Source organism: Dipodomys merriami, unplaced genomic scaffold (assembly GCF_024711535.1).
Source record: "Dipodomys merriami isolate MVZ:Mamm:240054 unplaced genomic scaffold, mDipMer1.0.p SCAF_5, whole genome shotgun sequence".
Classification (NCBI taxonomy): domain Eukaryota; kingdom Metazoa; phylum Chordata; class Mammalia; order Rodentia; family Heteromyidae; genus Dipodomys; species Dipodomys merriami.
The window spans coordinates 75,652,464-75,679,842 of record NW_027206068.1 but is presented as its reverse complement, the minus strand read 5'-3'; the positions used below and the strand labels follow the sequence as shown (position 1 = coordinate 75,679,842).

Sequence of the window (27,379 nt, the reverse complement as noted above, 5' to 3'; positions counted from 1 at the left end):
CCACCATGGTGGACAGAAACATCTGAAATTATGCACAGTGAATCTTTCTTCCCTTAAGTTGTTTCTGTCAGGTATTCTGTCTAACCCAGAGAACACTCATATGTCCCTGTACCTGGTACAGAATTCCCGCTTTTCCCACACCAACACTCAGCCTTCATAGCAGAACTGTTGAGGCGTGGATGTCAGCTGGTATGTCCCCATCACATAGAACCACGTTTGTGTGTTGTTTGTAAGCATTAGCCCATGGCTACAAGATTCTTTTCAGGCTGACGGTGGCTGCAGGTCTGCAAGAAATGAATCACAGTGCTCCCTCCCACACAAGTACTGTGGGCCTTGGCTCTGCCACAGAGGCTGGTGCAGCAGCCATTGCTGCCTGGGCCCCACGTGGCATCTTCACAGTCACTGGGTGATTCATTTAGTCACAGCACCACAGCATGCCCGGAGAAAGCAAGTCTGGCTTCCCACTGACACGGCACACGGCATACTGTATTGGAGCCCAAGGACAGGACGCCAGTTCCCATCTTGTGCTGGTTTTTCTGCTCATTGGAGGCCAGTCAGGAGGCAGAAGCTGCATTGGTTATTTGAATTAGAACATAAACATAAATGGGTGTAGGTAACTGTGGGGTGGGGGGGTGAGTGGAAAGGGTAAACAAAAACCTGAGAGGCAGCTTTCTCCACATTACCAGCTTCAAAATCACAGAACGTTGCACCTGTGCCAAACATACTGAATCAGACACTGTAGAGTAAGGGCCGGTGAACCCATTTCCACACCACAGCACCATGGCTGTGCATTAGAAGGGCGCAGCTCCGACTGGGTCTGGATGTATCTGGGTGGGAATTAGGGCTTAAGGAAACTCGTTCTCTAATGAAAATGTGACCGGCTGGACTCGGCTGCTGCTATGGTGAGGCAGGCTCCTGTGGGTGGAATTCCCACCAACAGTGGGCATCCTTCTCCTGCTTTGATGCCCTCACTACTACCTCCTCTATTTTTGGGCTGAAGATGCAAAAATCTGGTGTACATATTCCCAGTACCACAAATGGGAGTCCAAGGTGTTGGTTTGGAACTGAGACTAGTAACTGGAACGGCGATGCACTCTACCAATGTCCTAGCCCTTCCCCTGCAAGCAAGCCCAGTGGTGCAGAGGGAAGGGAATGGTCGGTGAAACTAAGTGGTGACACTTAGTTGTGAGCAAATCAGATCTCATAGTCAAATCCTATTTCAGGATTAGTGGGGGCATTGGGAATTAAATAATCCTTTCCTGGGCTGGGAAGGTGGCTCAGTGGTAGAACCTTGCCTTGTGTGCCTGAGGCCCTGGGTTCGATTCCTCAGCACCACATAAGTAAAAAGAAAAAAGCCGGAAGTGGGGCTGTGGCTCAACTGGTAGAGCGCTAGCCTTGAGCTGAAGAGCTGAGGGACAGCGCCCAGGCCCAGAGTTCAGGCCCCACAACCGGACCCAAAAATAAATAAATAAATAATCCTTTCTTCCCAGTCGTAATACCCATTTTTAGCAATGCTTTATACATAACAGCTTATCATTAATAAACATTTTTTTTCTGCCAGGTACTGCTGACTTACACCTATAATCTTGGCTACTCAGGAGGCTGAGATCTAAGGATCATGGTTCAAAGCCAGCCTAGTCTGTGAGACTTTCATCTCTTAATTGACCACCAGAAAACCAGAAGTGGCACAATGGCTTGAGCAAAAAGAGCTCAGGAACAGTGCCCAGACCTTATGACCAACCAAAAAAGCTTTCTATTTTATAGTAATTTTAATTTTGCAAGAATTCCTATGTCCAGTTTGCTTTTCCACAGTGTAGTGTGTTTGTCCCAGTTACTGCTACTACTGACTTATCAACTAAAGGACGCTCATGTTCCCTTGGTTTTTACCTGGAGCCATTTTTCTGCTCAGGACCCCATCTAAGTTTCTCTGACATCTCGTCCCTGTGTCTCAGCCACGTTTGGTCCTTGTGTGTTCTTGTGTGTCCTTGAGCTCACATGGGCTGTGACCATCTGTTGGACTTGTTTTGGGCAGTGTGGTACTTTTGAGGAGTCTTGGTCAGGTGTGTTATAGAATGTTCTCTGTTGAGATGAATCTGGTGTTTTACTCCGGATTCCATTAAAGTACAAATTTTGGGGAGGAAAACCACTTCTTGTGAGTGCTTGCTGTGACATCACGTGACTCGCCACTCAGTCAGGATCATGTAGCTAATGTAGTGCTGTGTCCCCCACTGAGGCTGGCCATCCTGCGCCTTGCTCTCTGCAGGCTGGTCTCTGGTAGAATGCAGGGAACACTTGAGTACAGAGCATTTCCAGGCCTTAGCTAAAATGCCTTCTACAAGACTGATGTATCTTCTCCCCCACTCCACTCATGTATTCATAAGCAGTACTTACATGTAGTTTGGTGCTATTTGAGTTTAGTTATTTATATTGTGCCTCGTGATATGATTCGTAAATAATGCCAGAGGAAACAAGCAAGTACCCAAATAAGTACCTTTCACCTTGAGCTTGAGCTCAAGGTCTTATACTTGCTAGGCTGGCACTCTACCACTTGAGCCATGTCCCCTAACACTTTTTGCTTTGGCTATTTTTGAGATAGGATTTTGCCTTTATGCCCAGGTGAGCCTGGAACTTGATGCTCATACTTTCACTTCCTGAGTAGCTGGGTGGCAGGTGCACACCACTATGCCCAGCTTTTTATTGATTAAGATGAGGGTCTCATGAACTTTGTGCCCAGAATGGCCTCAAACCATGATGCTCCCATCTCCACTGCCTGTGTAACTAGGATTACAGGCATGAGTCACCACATCTGATAGAACATTATATTTTTAAACGGACTTGTGGAAAATACAGAATGGAGAGTATAAGGTCAATATAGGAGGGCACAACTTAGAAAAGCACTGCCCACAGTTTGCTTACAGTTTGGGATTTTACCTGAGATGTACAGAGGGAAGTGGTGCTTAATTATTTTCAAGGCAAAAAGAAACAGAAAGAACCAGTGGTCTTGTTCAAGACAGATGCTGCTGGAGTGGAAAGAGAAAATGAATTAATTGAACCCCTCCACTCAAATTGTGCTGCTTTTGTTCTCAAGGAAAGTGATCATCATATAGGAAAGGGTACCATAAGTAGTGATAGAGGAAATTGAAGCGCAAGATGGTTTGGAGAGTATAGGAACATGCCCTACTGCACAAATGCAAGTTGAACTACTAGGGGTCTTAGCCAGGAGATTGTTGAACTGTTCATGATGCTGTAGAAGCTGGAGACAATGGATCTGCGATGAGACTCAAGGCCAAAGGAAAGAATAGATGGAGACCTCAAGTAACATAAGCGAAAACCCATGAATTCTCAAGCCAGCAGGTGCCTCTGTTGCTTCAGCTGGCTTTGTGATTTGGCTCTTATTGCACCCGTGTGGTGAAGCACTGACAGCCCTCTGGATCTCACCTAGAGCTGGCAAAGATTGCAAAGTAATATCCTAACAGGTGAGAGGGCGTGGCTGTGCAGTGAAAGGAACTCGAGGCTCCTTGTGGGCCTTCAGAGAATATGGATTAGGGCTGGGAAGGTGGCTCAGTGGTAGAACGCTTGCCTTGCATGCATGAGGCCCTGGGTTCCATTCCTCAGCAGAAGCAGAAAAAGTTGGAAGAGGTGCTGTGGCTCAAGTGGTAGAGCACTAGACTTGAGCTGAAGAGCTGAGGGACAGCGCCCAGGCCCACAGTTCAGGCCCCACGACCAACAGAAAAAAATAAAAAATAAAAATAGATGAATGCAATCAAACCTTGCTCCAGGCTAAGATTTATTAATCCATATTTTTTGAGGGGAGGGGGCTGGAGTTTCCCCTTCTAAAAAGAGTTTAATAGAGAAAAAGCTACAGCAAAAACAGCAAGAGTAGTTTCATGATTTTTTTTTTTTTTGGTCGGTCGTGGGGCTTGAACTCTAGGCGTGGGGCTTGAACTCTAGGCGTGGGCGCTTTTCCTCAGTTCTTCAGCTAAAGGCAAGCACTCTACTGCTTGAGCTACAGTGCCACTTCTGGTTTTCTAGTGGTTTATTGGAGATAAGAGTCTCACAGACGTTCCTGCCTGGGCTGGCTTTGAACCGAGATCCTCAGATCTCAGCCTCCTAGGTAGCTAGGATTATAGGCATGAGCCACCGGCACCCATCTGTTTCGTGATTCTTGATACAAGCTGTGGTCCAAAAAATATTTAGTTTTAAATAGCACTGTAGTTTTAAAATAGCACTTAAAGAAGGAGTTAGAACTTAAAAATGTTGGCTTATTGTATAGTTAGTCAACCCTCCATTTCTGTGACAGAATACCTGAGATAAACAACTTCCCAGGAGGAAAGGTTTAGTGTGACTTGGGGCTTCTAAGGCTTCAGGCCATGGTCTCATGGCCCTGTTGCTTTGGGCCAGCAGAAGCCCAGTGTATCCAGGCAACAGCAGCCCTTTCGAGGACCTGCCCCAGTGCCTAACTTCCTATCACTAGGCCCCACCTCCTAAAACATCCCACCATTACCCATAGAGCCATGAGCAGAGGAGGAAGCCTTCTAGACATGGGCCTTTGGGGATCATCCAAGAGCCAAACTAGCAGCTGCCATAAATGATTATTTCAATTTGTTCTAATTTGCACTTCTTGGATTGGTAATAAGATTGAACCATTTTCCCTATTCATGTTTGCTGGAGGATCATTTTTAGCATTGAGCTGTTATTTATTAATAAGTCTTCAAACATGATAACTTACAAAGTGTTAAAAGCGTTACCCAGTGTAGTCTGAGTTAGCACCATGGCCTTCCCCTGTGAGGGCTTAGTTTTAGCTGCTGAGATGGGGACACGAGTGATCCATCTCTTAACAGCATGAGGCTGTCTGATGCCTCTTCATACCTTTTTTTGGCACCCTTGGTGAATGAGAACATTCACTTGATTTGTTATTCAACATATTCAACTCAAATTTTCATTTTGCAATTTGATATATAACCTCTTTGTTCTGTTTTTGGATGAAGTCTTTGCTTCTATGTTTTCAAATGAATTGGAGAAATTCAACTGACATTGAATTACTGCACACAGTTTTTTAATTATATAAAGTATATATGTACACAAGTCTTTAGTCTTCTTTTTTTTTTTTTTTGGGTCCGGTCATGGGGCCTGAACTCAAGGCCTGGGCGCTGTCCCTGAGCTCTTCAGCTCAAGGCTAGCGCTCTACCACTTGAGCCACAGCGCCACTTCCGGCTTTTTTCTTTTTGCTTATGTGGTGCTGAGGAATCGAACCCAGGGCTTTGAGCATGCAAGTCGAGCGCTCTACCACTGAGCCACCTTCCCAGCCCTTTAGTCTTCTTTTTTAATAAAGAATTTACTTCATTGTGTTTTGTGTTTTTTTGTTCAATGTAGGGCTTGATCTCTGGGCCTGAGCGCTGTCCCTCAGCTCTTCAGCTCAAGCCTAGCACTCTACCACTTGAGTCACAGCGCCACTTCCTAATTTTTAGTCTTTAGATAAATGGAAACTAATTGCATTGTTCTGATTTGAAAAAAGTAATCTCCAATCTCAGGAGTGTAATAAACAGGTGCTTGTTTTTAGCGTGTCATGCTTAATCATGGGAGATAACTGGTAAGATCTAGTTGAAAAGTCTTTGAAGTTCTTTTACTCCCTAGTGTTAAAGCTCTGCTTTGTTTCTCTGATTTCTCTCCAGGTTAAAAAGGCCTTCTTTGCCTTGGTAGCTAACGGGGTCCGCGCAGCACCGCTGTGGGAGAGTAAAAAGCAGAGTTTTGTAGGTGAGCTCTGGAATGGGAGTGTCTGTGCGGGAGGAGACCTCAGGACACAGGCCCTTGTGGGGCTGCTTTGGGATTCTTCATGTTGCCAAATTAAACTCCATTCTGGCCAGGAACTGGTGGCTCACACCTGTCATCTTAGCGACTCAGGAGGTTGAGATATGAGGATCGTGAACAAAGCCAGTCCGAGCAGGGAAGGGTTGTTATCTCCAGTTAACTACCCAAAAAGTCTGAACTGGTGGAGACCTAACCTTGAGCCGAAAGGCTCAGGGACAGCACCCAGGCCCTGAGTTCAGACCACAGTGTAATCAATTAAACTCCATTGTTGCTTTTGCACACTGGTCAAGGCCAAGTTGCCAGGAAATTTACAGCACTACTGTGCTTTGATTGGATTTGGGGGGAAAGGGGGGGGTTGGGTTTTTTTTGTTGTTGTTGTTGTTTTTAGTTTTTTAATTTAGCAGCTTTTTGGCACTTCAAAGGAGTTCTGTGCCTCTCCCAGCCCAGGGAACAAAATCCGCAGAGCTACTATAGACAGGCTCACTGGCCATGCTGGCTCCAGGCAGTGGGGTGCTCATGCTGGTCATCATTCATCACCTCTGTGACAGGACACCCGGCATCAGGAGATAGCCACAGTCCACCATCTTGCTAAATCATGCTCGACCACTACAAGTGCCCCCCGACCATTTATACAGGTGCTTCCTGATAGAGTACACCTGAAAGCATTGTCTCCCATGGACTTAGTGCATTAAAGTATTTTTTATTATTTACAAATAGCCACAATTTTTTTGTTTTGTTTTTTGGTCCCAGTCCTGGGGCTTGAACTCAGGGCCTGGGCATTGTCCCTGAGCTCTTTTGCTCAAGGCTGGTATTCTGCAACTTGAACCACAGCTGAACTTCCAGCTTTTTGGTGATTTATTAGAAATCAGAAAATCATAAATCCTCCCACCCTGGTCTGGCTTTGAACCATGATCCTCAGATCTCAGCCTCCTGAATAGCTGGGTTTATAGATGTTTTCTGTCATTAATCTTGCAGATACTCTTTATTAATCTCATCCTTAAAATCAGGTTTATTTCCAGCTAGGTTTTTGTGCCCAGCTCAGTGTAGACAGTATACTAGAAGTTTTAAATAATAAATGAAAAGAGTGTTTAAAATCTTTCTATTTAGTTAGCTTTACTACTCAGTTATTACATCTTCACCTGTTATTTGAAATTTCCCTTTTATATATCTGTAGTTTTGTTCTAACATAGAATTCTTTGTTGTTCCAGGAATGCTAACAATTACAGACTTCATAAATATACTACATAGATATTATAAATCACCTATGGTAAGTGATGGAATGTTCATTTTATTTTAGCAGTTGGAGCTATATGCTCTAGTATGTGGGAAGGGGGGAGTAAAGTACATGATGGTGGTCAAGCTGGTTGATGTTCCATATATATATAGTATGTGTGTATACATATTTATATTTATGCTATATATAAGGAAATTCAGTGTAAAGCTACTAGCCCTATCAACTGAGAATAAAACTCATCATATATTAGAAACTTAAGGTATTCTCAGGAAAAGTAACCAGAACAGGTGGTCATGTGGTCTATTCAGGTTGTCAGAATTCCTGTTTATTCCCTAGCCATTCAGTGAGTGTCACCAGGCTCCTGCTGCTTTATCCTGGGAGACGGCCAGGCAGCTCAGGGCTCGGCAGAGTAGAGTAGCACCTGCCCCACATCCCTGCATCCGTTGCTTGGCCCAGCAGGATCTCTGCAGATGAGGTGGGCACAGGACTTCATGTGGGCAGGTGGCAGTGTGAGAATAACCAGGTTCTGTCACACCAGCAAATTGATAACTGTTTAATGATTGTTTTAAAAGAAATAAGAGTTAAGATGGAAGAAACGAGGTTTGCTTTTTCCTGCCAACTAAGAAAAGGTTGCTTTGGCTGATGTTGGTAGCCGAACCCTCCCCCCCCCCCCCCCCCCCCCGTACCTGGTTCAGCTGAACTAGGGAGCAGAGTTTGGAGACTACTGCCTTTTTTTTTTTTTTTTCCCCCGGTCGGTTGTGTGGCTTGAACTCTGGGCCTGGACGCTGTCCCTCAGCGATTCAGCTCAAGGCAAGCACTCTACCACTTGAACCACAGTGCTACTTCTGTTTTTTTGTTGTTTTTTTTTTTTTTCTGGTGGTTTATTGGAGATAAGAGTCTCACATGGGCTGGGAAGGTGGCTCAGTGGTAGAGCACTTACCTTGCATGCCTGAGACCCTGAGTTCGACTCCTCAACACCACATAAGCAAAAAGAAAAAAGCCGGAAGTGGCGCTGTGGCTCAAGTGGTAGGGTGCTAGCCTTGAGCTGAAGAGCTGAGGGACAGCGCCCAGGCCCAGAGTTCAGGCCCCACGACCAGACCCCCCCCCCAAAAAAAAAAAAAAAAGTCTCACAGACTTTCCTGCCCAGGCTAGCTTTGAAGCATGATCCTCAAATCTCAGCCTCCTGAGTAGCTAGAATTATAGGTGTGAACCATCAGCTCCCAGTTTCTTATTATTATTTTTCTTATTATTATTTCATTATTATTATTTAGAGCCTAACACTACTAGGCAAACACTCTATCCCTTGAATCACACCTCTCCAGCCCCTATTGCTTTACTTGGTTTTCAGTTAGGGTCTTGCTCTTGCCAGGACCAGGCTCAGACCACGATCCTCCTGCCTCTACCTCCTGTCAAGCTGGAATTACACTGGCCCAGAAACCCAGACCTTTATCAAACACCATACATAATGATTCTGTCACCTTGGTGTTTTTGTTTGTTTGCAAAGATGGAAGAGGACAAGATGTAGACTTTATTTAACATCTACAGTATAGAATACCTAAAAGACAGAAGTTGATCCTATACTATGTTTAGGAGTATCAGGCAGTTTGGTATAGGGCATGGTAATGTGGTGTTTAGCAAGTGTGAGGTGTATGATCCTTTTATCCCACTGCCGTGCAGGCCTAGCAGAGTGTTGTTACACAAACTAAGACGGCCCCAACTTCAGTGCTGCAAGTCATGTCTGTGTGGTCCCTTCTTGACCAATGAGATAGAATGTGGCACATGACTAGAATTAATTCCTACATAAAATAAAAAAATGTGTGTGGCTCTAGTGGCTCAATCCTAGACATTCAGAGGCTGAGTCAGAGGATCATGGCTCAAAGCTAACCCAGGCACGAAGGTCTGTGAGACTCTTTATTAACCAGCATTCCAATTAACCATGAAAAGCCAGAAGTAAAATATGGCTCAAGTGTAACACTAGTCTTGAGTGCAAAAGCTCAGGGACAGAGCCGAGGCCCTGAGTTCAAGGTCCAGGACCAGAATTAAATAAATAAACATAGCAATGCAGAAATGAATTTCTTCATAGCATATATTCTTAGAAGGAAGTTTTACTAAAGACTGTGAATGGTCTCTTACGTCATGTGATATGTCTGATTTCTAAAATAAGACAAATGCAAAAAAAAACAGTGTCCTTATATTGGCCTCTGTCCTTTTCAGGTATGATTTAAATGGATAATTCTGATAAAAAGAAACAAGTCCTAGCCAGGCACTCATGGCTCATGTCTGTAATCTTAGTTACTCAGAAGGCTCAGAACTGAGGATCCCAGTTCAAAGCCAGTCTACGCAGGAAAGTCCATGAGACTCTTACCTCCAATTAATCACAGAAAAAGCCAGAAGTGGTGCTGTGACTCAAGAGTAGAACACTGGCCTTGAGCAAAAGGAGCTCAGGGACAGCTTCCAGGCCTAGAGTTCAAATCCTAAGGCTGGCAAAAAAAAAGAAAAAGAAAGAAACAAGTCCTATATAATCTCGATAGTAGATTATTAAGTCAAAAGTTGCTTTAAAAAAAAATGTTCTGTGGCCCAACTTCTTCTTAAAATGTGTAGGAACATTTATTTATTTTCTTCATATTTTCTAATTAGAGACAGAAAAATGCTATAGTAAAGCGATGTTTTATGTTAGTTCCCAGTTAATTTATCTGTTGTATATGTTAACATCCATAAGTAAGAATTTTCCTTATTTGCAGGTACAGATTTATGAATTAGAGGAGCATAAGATTGAAACATGGAGGGGTAAGCACTCCTGATGTAAGAAATGTTACACATAGTATAAACAGGGTGTGTTAATACAGCAGGTCCTTTTCTCTCTGCCGAATGACATGGTGGCTAAAAACATTGTTAGTTTCTGCCTTCATTTTGTGATTCTAGCATATCAAATATACACGTCACCACTGGTGTGATGGCATGTTCACAGTGCCCAGGGATGGGGTTGGAGGGCTAATAATGTGGGTGAGGTGGGCACCAAAAACCCTCAGACATCTGTCCTGTGGGAAGTAAGCACTGTTCTAACTATGGTTTCCTTACGAGTTTCGGCCATACATGGGGCAAGTAAAGCTTGAACTGGATTGGTGATTGGTTGGACCAAATAACAAGGAAATAGCGTCAAGAATCTGTCTTATTGAAATTCACATTTCACAAGCACAGTGTCCTTTCCCAGAGCTCAGCCAACTTTCAGTCATGATGGTGAAGGTATTCATCTGGATGACTCTAGGAGAGAAGGCACGGGTAGGGACGGATAGGGTAGAAGACCCCTTGTCAGTGCTCAGAGAGCCAAGATGGAAATGGAGGGACCAAGCAAGGGAAGGGAAGTTACACACTTGAACTTCGAGTCTTTAGCTGGGCACTGGTGGCTCACGCCTGTAATACTAGCTACTCAAGAGGTTGAGATCTGAGGATCACAGTTCAAAGCCAGCCCAGGCAAGAGTGTGTGTGAGACTCTTATTTCCAGTTAACCATTTTGAAGCCAGAAGCAGAGCCCTGAGTTCAGTACCAGAATCCACACAACACACACACACAGAGGCCAATAAGAAACTGGATAGGATACGCTACCTTTTTAGCTAGCTAGGAAATTGGAGCCTCTGTTAGAGGTTGCAAAGGGGCTCTGAATTCCATAGACTTAGGAGCTTCATTGAAGGATATATTTGATTTATTAGGGCTTTTTCATTTGATTTATTTTGGCTTCAACCAAGCCAAGCTGAATGAATTAAGTCAACTTGGAATTAGGAAGTGATTATATAACATGACACCATGACATAGCCTTCTTATCAATCCTTCTGCACAGCGGCCACGGTGCTTGGGAGTGATAATAACACTAGACTAATCTCAGCTCCTCTCCATACACAGACCCTGATAGAGCAGATTGATTACACTTGATATCTTTACCAAGGAAGTTTCTGTATGTTGGAAAGAGTCCCAAGACACACTAGGTTTTGGAGCATTGATTTGGTTAAAAAAAGAACATGTAAAGAACAAAGTTGACTGTAGCTGATTATACCTTTCAGCTTATGAAATTTCTTTTAAACAATTTCATAATGCTTCATTTCTTCAGAGTAATTTTAACATGCCAGAATGTAGCAGTCTCTGCTGGTTATTTCAACAAATATCTTCATACTTTCCTAATGTTATAAACAACCATTGAAATATTGATCTTTTAAATATTTAGCTTTTATTCAAAGAACATCTTGAAAACAGGAGGCATTGGTTAACTTATTAATACAGTAGTTTTGAGTATTTAATTTTGGAGGGGATTTTTTAATTTTTTTAATTATCCATAAATGGAAGGGCATTTGAATTTATGTAGTAACTGCAAACAGCCAATATGTTACTAACTGTATGTTTTCTTTCCATAAATACAGAGCTATATTTACAAGAAACATTTAAGCCTTTAGTGAATATATCTCCAGATGCAAGGTAAACGGAACATTTTTTTCCTTTGAAAACATTCATTGTAATTTATGCATTTTATTACTACAGTAGATACATAATGACAAACATGTTCTCTAGTCTAGATGGACCAGATTCCTTAACATCAGATACTAAATTTAATAACTTAAGGGACATTAGAAATCACAGCCAAGGAAGTGGCACTGTGGCTCAAGTGGTAGAGTGCTTACTCACCTTGAGCTGAACAGCTCGGGGACAGCGGGGACACACACACACACACACACACACATTTTACACACACACACACACATTTTACACACACACACACACAGCGGGGACACACGCACACATTTTACACACACACACACATTTTACACACACACACACACACACACCAGAGAATAAAATTTTTAAATCACAGCCAAGCAAGATGCCAGTGGCTCACACTTAAAATCCTAGCTACTCCTGAGTTGAGATTTGAGGATCATAGTTCAGACCAGTTTGAGGAAAACAAGTCCAAGAGACTCTTACTTCCACTTAACCAGCAAAAAGCTGGAAGTGAAGATGTGGCTCAAGTAGTAGAGCATCAACCTAAAGCAGAAAAGCTAAGGGACAGCACAAGGCCCCATCAAGCCCCCTAGTCCCATCACAAAAAAAAAAGAGAGAGAGAGAAGGAGGGGGAGGGCAGGTGGCTTGAACTCAGGGCCTGGACACTGTCCCCGAGCATTTTTTGCCCACTTGAGCCACAGCTCCACTTCTGGCTTTTTGCTGGTTAATTGGAGATAAAACTCTCACGGACTTGCCTGCCTGGCTGCTTCAAACTGTGATCCTCAAATGTCAGCCTCCTGAGTAGCCAGGATTATAGGTCTGAGCTCCAGGCGCCCAGCTGGATTAACCTCCTCTTATGGAGTGTGAAACACAGGAAGTGCGTGGAGGCGGGGTGGTCCACACCAGAAGTGCATGAAGGCTGGGCAGTCCAAAGTATGCTGATTTTCCTTGGAAGCCTCCTAACAGCTTTAATGGATTTTCCCGCAGCCTCTTCGATGCTGTATACTCGTTGATCAAAAACAAAATCCACAGATTGCCAGTTATTGATCCTATCAGTGGAAATGCACTTTATATTCTTACCCACAAAAGAATCCTCAAGTTCCTCCAGCTTTTTGTAAGTAGTTCCTAGCATTTCTGAAGACCCAGTTGTGTTGACTTTAGTTTGTCTCAAGTACACTGGCTCCTGGAACTCGCAGCAAAAGGAATTGTCAGTGGTGAGATCCCCATGTCTAACCTTTATTTTCTCAATTTACTGCTATTAGACTTGTACATCCTCAGTGATTCTAATCAAAAAGCAATCACCTTTCAACACAGTATCAAGATAATTAAAACAGAATTCTCCATCTAAATATGGTCACACTGCCACCTAAAGCAGCCTGTAAATGAGGTTAGGACCTCTGTACAAAGGAAACTCAGCCAAAGGTTAGGGGGGAAATTGCTTCATGAGCCTATCAGGACGGCTCATGCCTGCAATCCTAGCTATTTGGGAGGCAGAGATCAGGATTGCAGTTTGAAGTCAGCCCAAACAAAAAATGAGATACTCCATCTCAACAATAAGCTCAGCATGGTGGCACACACTTGTAGCTCTGCTTATGCACGAGGTGTTAGGAGGAGGATTATGGTCTGAGGCAGCTTGTAATAAATACAAAACTACTTGAAAAATAAAGCAGAATCGGGCACCAGAGGCTCATGCCGATAATCCTCGCTACTCAGGAGGCTGAGAGCTGATGATTGCCGTTCAAAGCCAGCCCAGGCAGGAATGTCCATGAGACTCTTCAATTAACCACTCAAAAACCAGGAGTGGAGCTGTGGCTTATAGTGGTAGAACACTAGCCTTGAACAAAAGAGCTCAGGGACAGTGCCTAGGCCCTGACTTCAAGCCCTATGATCAACAACAACAACAAAAAGGAGAGAAGAACTGAGCTATGGCTCAAATGGTAGAGTACCTACCTGGCAAGCACAAAGCCCTGAGCTGACCCCAGTACCACCAAAAGACTTAAACAGCTTCATGTTGTGTCTTTTGATGTCATGGTTTTAGAAACATGATTAAAAAAAAAAAAAAAAAAAAACTATCCCTGAAGTTTTCATTTCAAACTTAGCAGTAATGGAAAAGCCCTAAAGCCCATTTTGTCCATATCCAGCCTGTGTTGTCTGTAGACTTTCTCAACTACCTGTGTCATGAGCCAGCTTCATAATCATCCCAAACATGGAACCTTTCTTGTGAGCAGCATTAAAAGCAGTTCTGAGGAAACCGAGTGTACCAGAGGCTATTTGAAAGTCCTATTCCCATAGGAAGCAGTAGGTGGAGTCCACTTCACAGTAGCTTTCCAGGTTTCCTCTCTGCAGCTGCTCACAGAGAACTAGCACAATGGCACGCTGGCGTAATGTGCACGACCCTTACTGCAGAGGCACAGAGGGTCTAGTTATTGAGAAACACCTTGCAATCAAACTAGTCCTGTGTTTTAATAGTGTACATGTGTAAGCAATACTATGTTAAGAGACACGGGGGCTGGGAAGGTGGCTTGGTGGTAGAGCACTTGCCTCACATGCGTGAGGCCCTGGGTTTGATTCCTCAGCACCACATAAGCAGAAAAAGCCAGAAGTGGCACTGTGGCTCAAGTGGTAGAGCCCTAGCCTTGAGCTGAAGAGCTGAGGAACAGCGCTCAGTCCCAGAGTTCAGGCCCCATAACCGACTTTAAAAAAAAAAAGAACAATTTTAAAAAAGGTTCAGGTGGCTGGGCCTATAATCCCAGCTACTCAGGAGGCTGAGATCTGAGGATCGTGGTTCAAAGCCAGCCCAGGCAAAACAGTCCTCATGAGACTCTTACCTCTAAGAAACCACTCAAGGGCTGGGAAGGTGGCTCAGTGGTAGAGCTCTTGCCTTGCATGCCTGAGGCCCTGGGTTCAATTCCTCAGCACCACATAAGCAAAAAGAAAAAAGCCGGAAGTGGTGCTGTGGCCCAAGTGGTAAAGCGCTAGCCTTGAGCTAAAGAGATCAGGGACAGCGCCCAGGCCCAGAGTTCAGGCCCAACGACCGGACCAAAAAAAAAATTTTTTTTTAAATAAAATAAAATAAAATAATTTTAAAAATAAAATAAACCACTCAAAAACCAGAAGTGTCATGGTGACTCAAGTGGTAGAGCATTAGCCTTGAGCACAAAGAGGCTCAGAGGGATAGTACCTAGGCCCTGAGTTCAAAACCCACAACCAACCAAAAAAATAAAACAACAGAAAATGTTTTGGCCAAGCATGACAATATGCCCCTATAATCCCAGCTACTTGGGAGGTGGAGATTGGGAGGATCAAGGTTCCAGACCAGTTTAGGTAAAAGTTAATGGAACCCCAAGAAGCCAAGTGTGGCAGCTTGTCTGGCATCCCAACTGTGTGTTTATGCGGGAGGCAGAAGTGTAGCACGTGGTCCCAGGCACAAAGCTCCAGGCCCTGTCCAAAAAGTAACTAAAGCAAACAGGGATGGGGTTGTGGCTTAAGTGGTAGATTGCCTGCCTGTTGCAAGCCATGAGGCCCCGAATACAAACCCAAGCCTAAAGCAAGCATCCAGGAAGGGAGCAGGAAGGGCATGTGGCAGTATTGCTTGTCAGTGTGTAATCTGAGATGGTGGCAGCCTTGGCTGCTCAGGCTTCACAGGAATGGAGGACGGGGGGTAGGGGGGACACACTCAGGGCCCCCATGTGTCAGTCTCCATGTTGACAGCATGACTAGAGCACTGATCCCAGCTGCCAAACTGTACCCTCCCCTCCTCAGCCACCCCAGTGCTCCCACTGAGCAGCCCTGTGTGGGCGGTAGGGTGCCTAGTCCTGGCATCTCTGACTTCCAAGCCCAGACCCCATCTCTGCTGGCCTCTGCCACAGCAGCCCCCCCATCTGGGCCATGAAGAGTGGCGTCATCCTGAGCTGCCTCCTGTCTATAAAAAGACCGAGCCTGCTGCTGCCCAGCACTACCTGATATGTGGGCCAGTGTGGTGATGAGAGTCATGCTACTAGAATATTCAGTTAGACATTCTCAGATAAAAATCCCAGATTTAAATAAAGAAACTCCAGGGCCTGCTCTTCACTGCACTGTGCGATCACTCGCTTTGCCCTCGGAGAGCGAGCAAAGGCGGCGCGGCGCGGCGCGGCGTGCGGAGCAGGGCTGTCCTGTGTGGGAGTGGACTGGACGACCTAATAGGGATCTTTTCTTTTTTTTTTTCTCTAAATTTCTAGGATTCTCATGATTTGAATATTGATGAACTCTTTGACTTGAACGTTTTGTTTCTCCTAACTGTTCATCTTTTCCTGATAATTATAAGGTACACCAGGAGGATGGAATCACCTGTGCCCCTTATAAAATGAGGTGGATCTTTGAAACTGTAGTTCATTATGTTATAGCCAAGCACGTGGAACCCTCCACTAGCCTCCTCCGCTAGAGCAATGGGTGACAGGGAGTGTGAGAAGGTTCTTTTCCTTCTGTCTGGCAGCCTTGTTCCTTGCTCCTCAGAGACAGCGCTGGGAGTCTCTAAGGAGAATGGGGTGTGGCGGTGGGTGGAATTCATACAAGCTGCTGGAGGCCGGGCTAGGGCCCACTCAGGTGCATCAGTCAGGTTTGGGGTCATGTGGCTCTTCTTAAGGTCACTTGGTAGCAAGTCCAATCTTGGGTGAATGATTAAGAATAAGGAGTTTAATTCACCCAAACAGACCTAGTGTTTCTCCTCCCGGCCGTTTCAGTAAGGGAGATAAAGGCAGCTGCACTGTTAATGCCCCAAGTAGCTTACTGGGAAAGGACTCGCATGGACGTGCGATCCGGCTAAATAAGTGGAGTCACTTTCTCAGTGTATGAGACATGCTCTGATCATTGGTTGGACATAGGGGTTTGGGGTTTTTGCTGCACTCTGGACCTTTGAGCCATCAAAGGGTTTGCTGAGGGTGAGCCGTGCGCTTCTCTTCCTGCTTAGATGTCTGACATGCCAAAGCCCTCCTTCATGAAGCAGAACCTAGACGAGCTTGGCATAGGCACGTACCACAACATCGCCTTCATCCACCCGGACACGCCCATCATCAAGGCCTTGAACATCTTTGTGGAGAGACGGATATCGGCCTTGCCCGTGGTGGATGAGTCAGGTGTGTGTACCCTCCCCTCCCCTCCCCTCCCCTCCCCTCCAAGCAGCTGGCTGTGAATTGAGCGGCAGCCAAGCCCACGAATCGGGGGAGATGCCACGCGCGCACATGCATATGCCCAGTCCCAGAGCACACGTGCGTGAAAACCTCTTCCTGCATCTTCCCCTGAGATCCCAGTCCATGTCCATTTCCACATAGACAAGTTCATTTAATTCTTTATTACTGTTGAATCCCCAGTAGTTATCTACTTAAGACTGATTTTAAGAGTTTCTTTTTTTCCATCCTAAAATGTTGTTCTAACGTATTTTTTCATTTTTAGGAAAAGTTGTAGATATTTATTCCAAATTTGATGTAATTGTAAGTACTTTTAATTTTTTTTAACTTTAACTTCAGAATGCATTTCACAACCTGTTCATTTGTATGTGTTCTTGTTTATTAATTGCTACTTTCTCTATGAAGTCTTAGAGCATTCATCCTATTCATAGTCATGTGTTGAGCGATGAATTACATATGATTGTACACTAGTATTCTAGTGTATTGTCCCACCCCACAAGTCCCGCCTTTGCACAAGTCTTAAAGGGCCCTGTCTCCATGGCAGCCATGGCCCTTTGTCAGATGCAACTCTTGCTACTGAAGGCCGCAACAGATGGGCACACACAGGGCGTTACAAATTCAGTCGAGTTGAAGATGAGCCTCATATATGAATCCCTCTAGATTCAGCATTGCCACTACATCTTTTCCTAGGATAGATTCCCTCAGTCATCCAAAAACATAGTTTTACACTGCTTTCTGAGAAAGGGAAGAGATGCATTATTAGATAATTTAGGTAGCTGTCTTGACTCTTAATATAAGCAATGCCACCAAAGAAATAATGTTCCTTAAACTCGTGGTTGAAGGGGAGCCGTGCAAATGAACCAGAACCCAAGACCGCTCACATGCAGGGGCCTTCCCAGCCCTGTTCGTCATTGATGTTGGGGGTTGGGGGGGGGCTGCAGGGGTCATGGCCCCCCTCCCCCAGCAGGAACCGCCCCTGCTCCCGTCCACACGGAAATTCTCTCAGTCACTCTCAGTTCAAGTGAATGGAAAAAATTCTGGTAGGCAGGATGGGCTTTCAAAACTTGCCAGCATGGCTTCATAATTAAGGTATACGTCCAGTGGGAAATCCTGAATGGCAATTGATGAATAACCTTACAGGTGGCCTAATGCAAGCTAGAAAGAGTACACTGGGGCCCAAATTAGACATTAAAGTTTTTGTTTTGTTTTTGTCGGTTGTGGGGCTTGAACTCTGGGCCTGGGCACTGTCCTCCCTGAGCTCTTCAGTTCAAGATGAGTGCTCTACCACTTGAGCCACAGCGCCACTTCTGGTTTTCTGGTGGTTTATTGGAAATAAAGTCTCACAGACTTTGCTGCCTAGGCTGGCTTTTTAAACCGCGATCCTCAGATCTCACTCTTCTGAGTAGCTAGGATTATTGGCGTGAGCTACCAGCGCCCAGCATGACATTAAAGTTTTTTTAACAATCGAATTGTGTCCCACACACTGGTTATCACGAAGGGTGTGAGGTATTCTGTATCACTGTTCCAGAACCTCGCTGCTGAGAAAACGTACAATAACCTAGACGTGACCGTGACTCAGGCACTGCTGCACCGATCGCAGTACTTTGAAGGGGTCGTGAAGTGCAGTAAGCTGGAGACACTGGAGACCATCGTGGACAGGATAGTCAGAGCTGAGGTGAGCCCCCAGGCGCCGGCCCTGCCTACCCTCCCAGCCCACGCCACACGGCCCCAAGGGCCCCAGAGGAGAGCGGGCACCTTGGGGTCTGAGCCACAGGAGAGGCTCAGGGGTTGTGGAGTGAGATCACATTGGGCTGAACTGAGTCCTGATCCCTTGGTTGAATTGAAAATACAGGTAAGGTATGTTCACAGTTTGCAAAACATATTCATGAGAAAACATTGCCCCAAGAACTATTTTAAGTTCCGCAAGTGTCTGGGAACTCAGTGAAAAGGCATACTGTCTTAACAGAATGAGCAATCAAGCAGTAAAACCAGTCCTATTTTCTCACCACCAGTCAATCTCTTCCAGTGGAGATGGGTGGTGGACGAGGTGGGGGCGCTGCTCCCCTGGCCTCCGGCCTGTCTCTGCTGCTCCTGGGGTTTTCAGGTTCGCTTTGCACAACTCCCTGTAGGAAATAGGGGGTCATTGTGGAGCCTATGGAATTCGTGCACCAGTCTGGCCTCACACACGCCGGCCCCTTTTGTTCTCTCCAGTACTACAGGTTAAACTCAGGGTCTCACCGCACTACACAAGTGCTCTACACTTGAACTACACCTCCAACAGCTTGGAGGGGTTTTTTTTGTTTGTTTGTGGTACTGAGATTTGAACACAGGGCCTCGTGCTTATTAGGCTGGTACTCTCCATTTGAACCATCCTACCAGATTTTCAAGACTTTTTGTGCCCAGACTGGCCTTGAGCCACAGTCTTTCCTTTCTCCCCTCTCTCTCTCCCTCTTCCCACCCCCCCCCATCTCTCTCATCTGTTGTATTTACCATTCTTCCATGCTATTCCCCCCTCCCTCACCCCTCCTCCTCCCTCCACCCAATCAAGTACTATTCTTGGGGACAGAAGAACGGAAGGTGCTATTCTGTACCTTCCAGAACAACCCACTGTGATAGACAGCCTAAATCCATAATGGTGCTTTGCTGATACAAATGCAGAACTACAGACCAAGGAGCGAAGAACCTGATTGGGTTTGGCCTCTGACAGGCAACCATAACTTGATTTCTGACAGTTCAGCATGAATCAGATACTGTATCAAGAGCCGTCTGTGTGCAGGTCAGGGCCTTGTGCTGTCACTTGGCTTTTTTGCTCAGGCTGGCATTCTACCACTTGAGCCATACCTTCACTTCTGCCTTTTTTGCTGATTAGTTGAAGATTAGAATCACAGATTTTTCTCTCTGGGCTGGCTTCAAACCATGATACTCAGATCTCAGCCTCCTAGGTAGTGGGATTACCAGTGCCTGGACTGCCCTGGTTATTTTTGAGATAGGTCTCACTTCCTGCCCAAATAGACCATGATCCTCCTAGTTTTCAAAGCTTCCTAGCACCTTCAGTTAAGAAAGAGTCTTGAGAACTTTTTTTTTTTGGGGGGGGGGGGAGGTGTTGATTGTGGGGCTTGAACTCTGGGCCTGGGTGCTGTCCCTCAGCTCTTCAACCTAAGGTGAGTGCTCTGCCACTTGAGCCACAGCACCACTTCTGGTTTTCTGGTGATTAATTGGAGATGAGTCTCCCGGACTTTCCTGCCCAGGCTGGCTTTGAACCACAATCCTCAGATCTCAGTCTCCTGAGTAGCTAGGATGACAGGCGTGAGCCACTGGCACCCTGCTTCTTCAGGGCTTTTCTGCCAAGACCGGCCTGGCATCACACTCCTGCCCCAGCCTTTCATGTAGCTAGGATGACAGGCTTATGACTGTACCAAGCTATTGGGGGGGGGGGGAGAGGGGGAAGGGAAGGTCTGAGAAACTTTCTCGTCTGGGCTGACCTTGAACCCCAATCTTACTGACCTCAATCTCCCAGATAGCTAGAATTACAGCCCTGTGCTAAGCTAACCTGTTCTGAGTTTTATCTTTCACATGTAGATATTTTGAAATTTGAAAACTCAGCAAGACATAGCTCGTTTTTCTAAGAGAAGTCAAAGCAAAACAGCTTTACATTTTCAGGTTAGAGGCAAAGCCTTTCTGTGCACAGTGGGACGTAGCTACTATATTAGCACAAGCGACATTTTTGTAGTGCTGTACGTGAATTCTGACACAGGACCTGCTTTTTTCCTCTGTGCAGGTGCATCGGCTGGTGGTGGTAAATGAAGCAGACAGCATTGTGGGGATTATCTCCCTGTCTGACATTCTGCAGGCTCTGATCCTCACGCCAGCAGGTAACCGTGCCAATTTCCCAACGCTGGGGCTCTAGGAAGAGTGGCAGGCAGGCAGGTCCCTGAGTGCAGCCCTGGAGTCTGCCTCACTCTCCTCCACTGTGAGGTGGCGCGCACGCTGCTTTGTGAACCTCTTTCCTTCGCAGTTTCAAACGAAATGTTCTACTTGGTGTTTTTGTTTGGTTGGGGTTCTTTTTGTGTTTGTCCTGTACCTCTCCTGGGGCTTCAGCTCAGGGCCTGGGCACTCTACCACTCCACAGCTCTACTTCTGGATTTTTAAAGTAGTCTCACAGGGGTGGGAAGGTGGCTCAGTGGTAGACTGCTTCCCCAGCATGCATGAAGCCCTGGGTTCTATTCCTCAGTACCACATCCACAGAAAAAGCCAGAAGTGGCACTATGGCTCAAGTGGTAGAGTGCTGGCCTTGAGTAAAAAGAAGTTCAGTGACAGTGCCCAGGCCCTGAGTTCAAGCCCCAGAACTGGCCAAAAAAAAAAGCCTCACAGATTGTCCAGGCAGGCTTTAGATCTCAGTCTCCTCAGTAGCTAAGATGACAAGCATGAGCACCAGCACCCGGCTTCACAAGTTGAAATGTTCTATTTGGGTGATAAAAGTCAGTAGAAAATATTCAGAGCAAAGGAGAGGGCTTCATGCCAGTCCAGGGTTTGAACTCGGGGCCTCACTCTCTCCCTTGGCTTTTTTAACTTAAGTTTACATCTCTACCAGTTGAGCCGCAGCTCCATTTGCAGCTTTTTGGTGGTTAATCGGAGATGAGTCTTGCAGACTTTGCTCTTGCTCAAATTGGCTTCAAACCATGGTCCTTAGATGTCAGCCTCCTGAGTGGTCAGGATTACAGGGGTGAGCTGCCAGCTACAGCTATAGACAGAAGGGTTAATGCCTCAGGTGCCACATACTTCAATGGCAGACGGGGTCTTCAAACCACTAGGGCTCCCTTCCTCCTGCCTTATTCTTCCTACCCCTCTGTCACCTGGCCGAGCACCAGGAAACCAGCCGGCCTATGAGGGCCACCGAACAAGGCCCGGACGTGAGGGCCCTGTGCTTTGAACTCTTAAGTGGTGCAGTTGCTGCTGTATTGATTTGTCTTTAGTTCAAAAGTCAAACCCAGATAAAACTCTTCTTATGAGTATTCTACAATTTGAACATCCCCATCCCAAAGCAGCCCCTGCGTCTGCCCAGGTCCTATCTGCAGTTTGGAGGGGGTGCCCAGCAGAGCTGTGACCCACGAGCGGTTATCACAGGTGGGCAGCAGCCTCCACATCCCCTGGAACTGGTTGGAGGCATCTGTGTGGGACCACACCACAGTTACTGAGTCAGAAATCACTGCCACATCCAATGGGTCCTGGCTGGCCTTTGCAGGCTTGCACTGGAAGCGAGCTTGAAGCTCAGTGCTTCCTGGTCATAGGTCAAAAGCCATCGGTAATAGAAGTGAAGGTGAGGTTGTTCACTGAGCTATCTGTAGTACCTAAAACTTGAAAGCAACCCAAGTATCTCTCTGAAAAAGGAAAGGTAAATTGGTTTACATTCCTTCCGTGGAATATTATACATCACCAAAAGTGAACAGAGTCACCTTCGACTTTACGGGGTCTTACAAGCAGCACTGAAAGTCACGCTAATGCATGCTGCATGATCCTGTGTAAATCTCCACGCTAGCTAACTGTGACACCCTCATGCAGATGAAGACCACCTCACCACACAGGTAGACAGCAAGACACGCAGGACAGGGTCCTCCCTCCCAGCCTGCCCACGCCAGCGTGCACAGTCCAGCAGAGTCTGCCTTAATGGCAGCGTTCATCCATCCCTTTGCCAAGACTCTGAGCATAACAAACTCTGCCATCCCACCACCAGTCCCCACCAGCCTGTATGCCACAGGCAGGAGGAAGCTGGGAGGGGAGAATTTGGATTTCCATCTAGACTTGTTATTTCAAAAGTTGTAAGTCAGACTGGCACTGGTTCACGCCTATAATACTAGCTACTAAAGGCTGAGATCTAAGCACCGCAGTTTAAAGCAGCCTGGCCAGGAAAGTCCATGAAACTGATCTCCATTTAAACACCAAAATAAGCTGGAAGTAGAGCTTAAGTAGTAGAACACCAGCCTTGAGCACAAAAGCTCAGGGACAGTGCCCAGGCCCTGAGTTCAAGCCCCAGGACCAACGCACGCACGCACGCACGCACGCACGCACGCACGCACACACACACACACACACACACACACACACACACACCAAGGTCTTGAGTTCAAAGCCCTAGTACCAGCACACACAAAAAAGTTGTAAGTCATTCTTACACCTCCCACCTCTGTTAGCACAGTGAAGCAGTTAGCTTCACAGCTGGAATTTGGGATGTATGTTACCATAGAAACCCTCCCTGAAAGAGAGGGTGTCTACTCTTACTGGAGGGTACACGGGCTGCACATGTGGCCCATGGGAGGCCATGTTGGTCTAAGTCCCACTTAGCCACTGCGATGCGAGCTGTCAGGATGTGAGGTGAGGTCAACTAGGGAAGTGCAGCGTGCACTTGGGCTGCAGCTCACGCCTATAATCCTCATTTGGGAGGCCTAGATCAGGGCTAGAGGTTCAAGGGCAGCCCAAGCAGACAAATCCTAGAGATTGTCCTGTCCAATTAGCTAGCCTCCAATAAAAGTGGGATGGATTCAAGTGGTAGAGCACCAGCCGTGAGTGAAAAGAGCAAGTAAGAACTCAGGGCCCTAAGTTCAAGCCCCAGCACTGGCGCGCACACACTAGTGAGAGAGCAGGGAGCTGCTGTGGGGGAGGCCTTCCCTGCCAGCCTGGGCAGAAACACCCTGGCTCTGCTTGCTCACACGGCAAGCGCCGTCCTCAGACCGCTCGTGCTGGAAGCATGCACAGGCGCGGTGCTGCGAGCCTTCACTGGAGCAAACACACTCGGGGGCTTTTTCAGTATGCGTTTTGTTTTATTTATTTTCAGTACTAGGATTTGAACTCAAGGCTTTGTGCTTGCCAGGCAGGTACGCTACTGCTAAGCCATCCCTTCAGTCCTTTCTTGTAGTAGTTGTTTTTAAAAAGAGCCTCAGTCTTCCTATTTCACTCTTCTGGGATGACACGTGCTGAGATGGAATCTGGAGGAGTTTTGACCAGTGCTGGCCTCAGACTGCAGCCTCCCGCATCGCCGGGCTGACCGGCACACAGCACTGGGCCCAGCTATTAGTTGAGAAAGGGTCTCATAAACTTTCCCTGGGTTGCCCTTGAACCACGATCCTCCAGATCTTAGCCTCCCAATAGCTAGAATTCCAGGCATCAGCTTCCATACCCACAAATGTAGAATTCCAAGTAACGTGGACAGAGGGGATAGTGTGGGAGGAGGTGAGGCGTGGAGTGTGGACAGGGGGTAGTGTGGGAGGAGGTGAGGCGTGGAGTGTGGGTAGTGTGGGAAGGTGAGGCGTGGAGTGTGGACAGTGTGGGTAATGTGGGAGGAGGTGAGGCGTGGAGTGTAAGAGGAGGTGAGGCGTGGAGTGTGGACAGGGGGTAGTGTGGGAGGGTGAGGCGTGGAGTGTGGACAGGGGGTAGTGTGGGAGGGTGAGGCGTGGAGTGTGGACAGGGGGTAGTGTGGGAGGAGGTGAGGCGTGGAGTGTAAGAGGAGGTGAGGCATGGAGTGTGGACAGGGGGTAGTGTGGGAGGAGGTGAGGCATGGAGTGTGGACACTGGATAGTGTGGGAGGAGGTGAGGCGTGGAGTGTGGACAGTGTGGGTAGTGGGAGGAGGTGAGGCGTGGAGTGTGGACAGTGTGGGTAGTGTGGGAGGAGGTGAGGCGTGGAGTGTGGACAGTGTGGGCAGTGTGGGAGGAGGTGAGGCGTGGAGTGTGGACACTGTGGGTAGTGTGGGAGGGTGAGGCGTGGAGTGTGGACAGTGTGGGTAGTGTGGGAGGAGGTGAGGCGTGGAGTGTGGACAGTGTGGGTAGTGTGGGAGGAGGTGAGGCGTGGAGTGTGGACAGTGTGGGTAGTGTGGGAGGAGGTGAGGCGTGGAGTGTGGACACTGTGGGTAGTGTGGGAGGGTGAGGCGTGGAGTGTGGACAGTGTGGGTAGTGTGGGAGGAGGTGAGGCGTGGAGTGTGGACAGTGTGGGTAGCGTGGGAGGAGGGGAGGCGTGGAGTGTGGACAGGGGGGTAGCGTGGGAGGAGGGGAGGCGTGGAGTGTGGACAGTGTGGGTAGTGTGGGAGGAGGGGAGGCGTGGAGTGTGGACAGTGTGGGTAGTGTGGGAGGAGGGGAGGCGTGGAGTGTGGACAGTGTGGGTAGCGTGGGAGGAGGGGAGGCGTGGAGTGTGGACAGTGTGGGTAGCGTGGGAGGAGGGGAGGCGTGGAGTGTGGGTAGCGTGGGAGGAGGGGAGGCGTGGAGTGTGGACAGGGGGGTAGCGTGGGAGGAGGGTGAGGCATGGAGTGTAAGAGGAGGTGAGGCATGGAGTGTGGACAGGGGGTAGTGTGGGAGGAGGTGAGGCATGGAGTGTAAGAGGAGGTGAGGCATGGAGTGTGGACAGGGGGTAGTGTGGGAGGAGGTGAGGCATGGAGTGTGGACACTGGATAGTGTGGGAGGAGGTGAGGCGTGGAGTGTGGACAGTGTGGGTAGTGGGAGGAGGTGAGGCGTGGAGTGTGGACAGTGTGGGTAGTGTGGGAGGAGGTGAGGCGTGGAGTGTGGACAGTGTGGGCAGTGTGGGAGGAGGTGAGGCGTGGAGTGTGGACACTGTGGGTAGTGTGGGAGGGTGAGGCGTGGAGTGTGGACAGTGTGGGTAGTGTGGGAGGAGGTGAGGCGTGGAGTGTGGACAGTGTGGGTAGTGTGGGAGGAGGTGAGGCGTGGAGTGTGGACAGTGTGGGTAGTGTGGGAGGAGGTGAGGCGTGGAGTGTGGACACTGTGGGTAGTGTGGGAGGGTGAGGCGTGGAGTGTGGACAGTGTGGGTAGTGTGGGAGGAGGTGAGGCGTGGAGTGTGGACAGTGTGGGTAGCGTGGGAGGAGGGGAGGCGTGGAGTGTGGACAGGGGGGTAGCGTGGGAGGAGGGGAGGCGTGGAGTGTGGACAGTGTGGGTAGCGTGGGAGGAGGGGAGGCGTGGAGTGTGGACAGTGTGGGTAGCGTGGGAGGAGGGGAGGCGTGGAGTGTGGACAGTGTGGGTAGCGTGGGAGGAGGGGAGGCGTGGAGTGTGGACAGTGTGGGTAGCGTGGGAGGAGGGGAGGCGTGGAGTGTGGACAGGGGGGTGGGTCATGTAAGAGGAGGGGAGGCGTGGAACTGCCTCTTCCACAGCTTTCTGGCCATCCTCCCACGCCCCCTGCTGGTTCGGAAGAAAGCACTGGAGCGGAGCTCTCTGCGGTTCGAATGAGCCTTGAACCCTGATTTCCCATGTGCCTCCAGGTGCCAAACAGAAGGAGCCGGAGACGGAATGAGAACCATGCGCGTCCGCCCTCCTAGGAGAACTTGAACACACTTTTTCTGGGTCACGTTTTGCCTCATGAACACTGGCTGCAATAGAAGAGAATAAAGTGGCTAAGAATGTATTAGCAGGGGTTAGTGATGGGTATTTTTTTCTCCAGTGATGTCAGCTTAAAAAAGAACGATTTTGTGTGCTTGCAGCTTTCAGGCTTGCATTAAAAGACAGTTTTCAGACCTTCATCTGAAGGATTTTAAATGCTGTATGTCATTAAAGCGCACTGTGTCCTGAATTTTTTATTATTTTTCATTTCAAAGAACCCCCTGGCATGGAGCAGGTGATGGGCATACGGTGAGCGCACGGCATGTTCACATCACAGTGCCTTATGTCGGGACACAGCAATATGCCAGCCTGCCGCCGCCGCGCCCGCCACACGCCCCAGCGCGCGCCTCCAGTCCCCGTGAGCTCCAGTGTGGACAGCCTCGACCCTCGCCAAGCCAGCTTGTTCTCATTACACTGGTCAACCAGTTGCCATTTGCATAGAAGCAGTCCCTTTTTCAGTGAGCTGTGGGTACCTGGGGCCCACCCCTGTAATCCCAGCCCCTTAGGAAGCTGAGGTAGGGGAATCAGTTTGAAGCTAGCCCAGGCAGGAAAAGTCCAAGACACTCTTATCTCCAGTGAACCATCAAAAAGCCAGAGTTAGAGCTGTGCCTCAAATGGTAAAGTACCAGCCTTGAGCAAAATAGCTAAGGGACAATTCCCAGGCCCTGAGTTCAAGTCCCAGTACCAGCACCAAAAAACAAAAACAACACATAAAAACAGAAAAAACCTGCAGTGACACATTGAAAATGAGCTTCCTAGTGAACAAAGCTGACTTTCCAACAGCTTTATTTTTTACATTCATGGCATTTTTTTTTACACCTTTTGGGTAAACCTCCCCATATCCATTAATAATAAAGTCTTAGTGGCTTTAAAATGGCAAACTTGTCATTATTGACATTTGTACCTGGAGAAGATTTGACCTGCGAAACAGCCACGGTCGAGTAGGAAGGAAGCGGGGCCGGGGAACGAAGGGCCAGGAAGAGAATTGGTTTTTTTTTTCTTGTGTATTGAACTGTAAAATCATGATGTCTGTATGACTGCTGAGATTGTCTGTACATTTTACTGTGGCACACACAGTATTGTCACATTTGAAGCAAAATGATGTTTCCTAATGTAAGTGCTCTGAAAATGTGGACACTGTATATATCTATATATATATGTATGTGTGTATGTATATGTGTATATATACGTACATATGTATGTATACACATATATATATATATAAGAAGAGTTTGGGGTTTTGTTTTTTTGTTGTTTGGGGGGGATTTTTTTTTTGATTTTTTTTCAGATTGAAAATTAAAATGAATCCTGCTACCTA

At 47.3% G+C, this 27,379-nt stretch overlaps 1 protein-coding gene across 9 annotated transcripts in view; it reads left to right on the top strand.

The window, feature by feature from the left end:
• The window catches only part of Prkag2 (protein kinase AMP-activated non-catalytic subunit gamma 2), a 215,025-nt gene extending 187,646 nt beyond the window's left edge, over window positions 1–27,379 (top strand). For 6 of the 9 annotated variants that reach the window (XM_069997121.1, XM_069997114.1, XM_069997115.1 and 3 more), the window contains 10 exons: window positions 5,673–5,754; window positions 7,017–7,075; window positions 9,784–9,829; window positions 11,452–11,506; window positions 12,515–12,641; window positions 16,476–16,641; window positions 16,958–16,995; window positions 18,221–18,367; window positions 20,471–20,564; window positions 26,277–27,379. In XM_069997121.1, the coding sequence (XP_069853222.1) occupies window positions 5,673–5,754; window positions 7,017–7,075; window positions 9,784–9,829; window positions 11,452–11,506; window positions 12,515–12,641; window positions 16,476–16,641; window positions 16,958–16,995; window positions 18,221–18,367; window positions 20,471–20,564; window positions 26,277–26,314 (852 nt within the window). In that variant the 3' untranslated portion in view covers window positions 26,315–27,379. Of the gene's footprint in view, window positions 1–5,672; window positions 5,755–7,016; window positions 7,076–9,783; window positions 9,830–11,451; window positions 11,507–12,514; window positions 12,642–16,475; window positions 16,642–16,957; window positions 16,996–18,220; window positions 18,368–20,470; window positions 20,565–25,943 lie in introns of all 9 variants that reach the window. The other 3 variants (XM_069997117.1, XM_069997116.1, XM_069997120.1) reach the window with 1 other exon arrangement.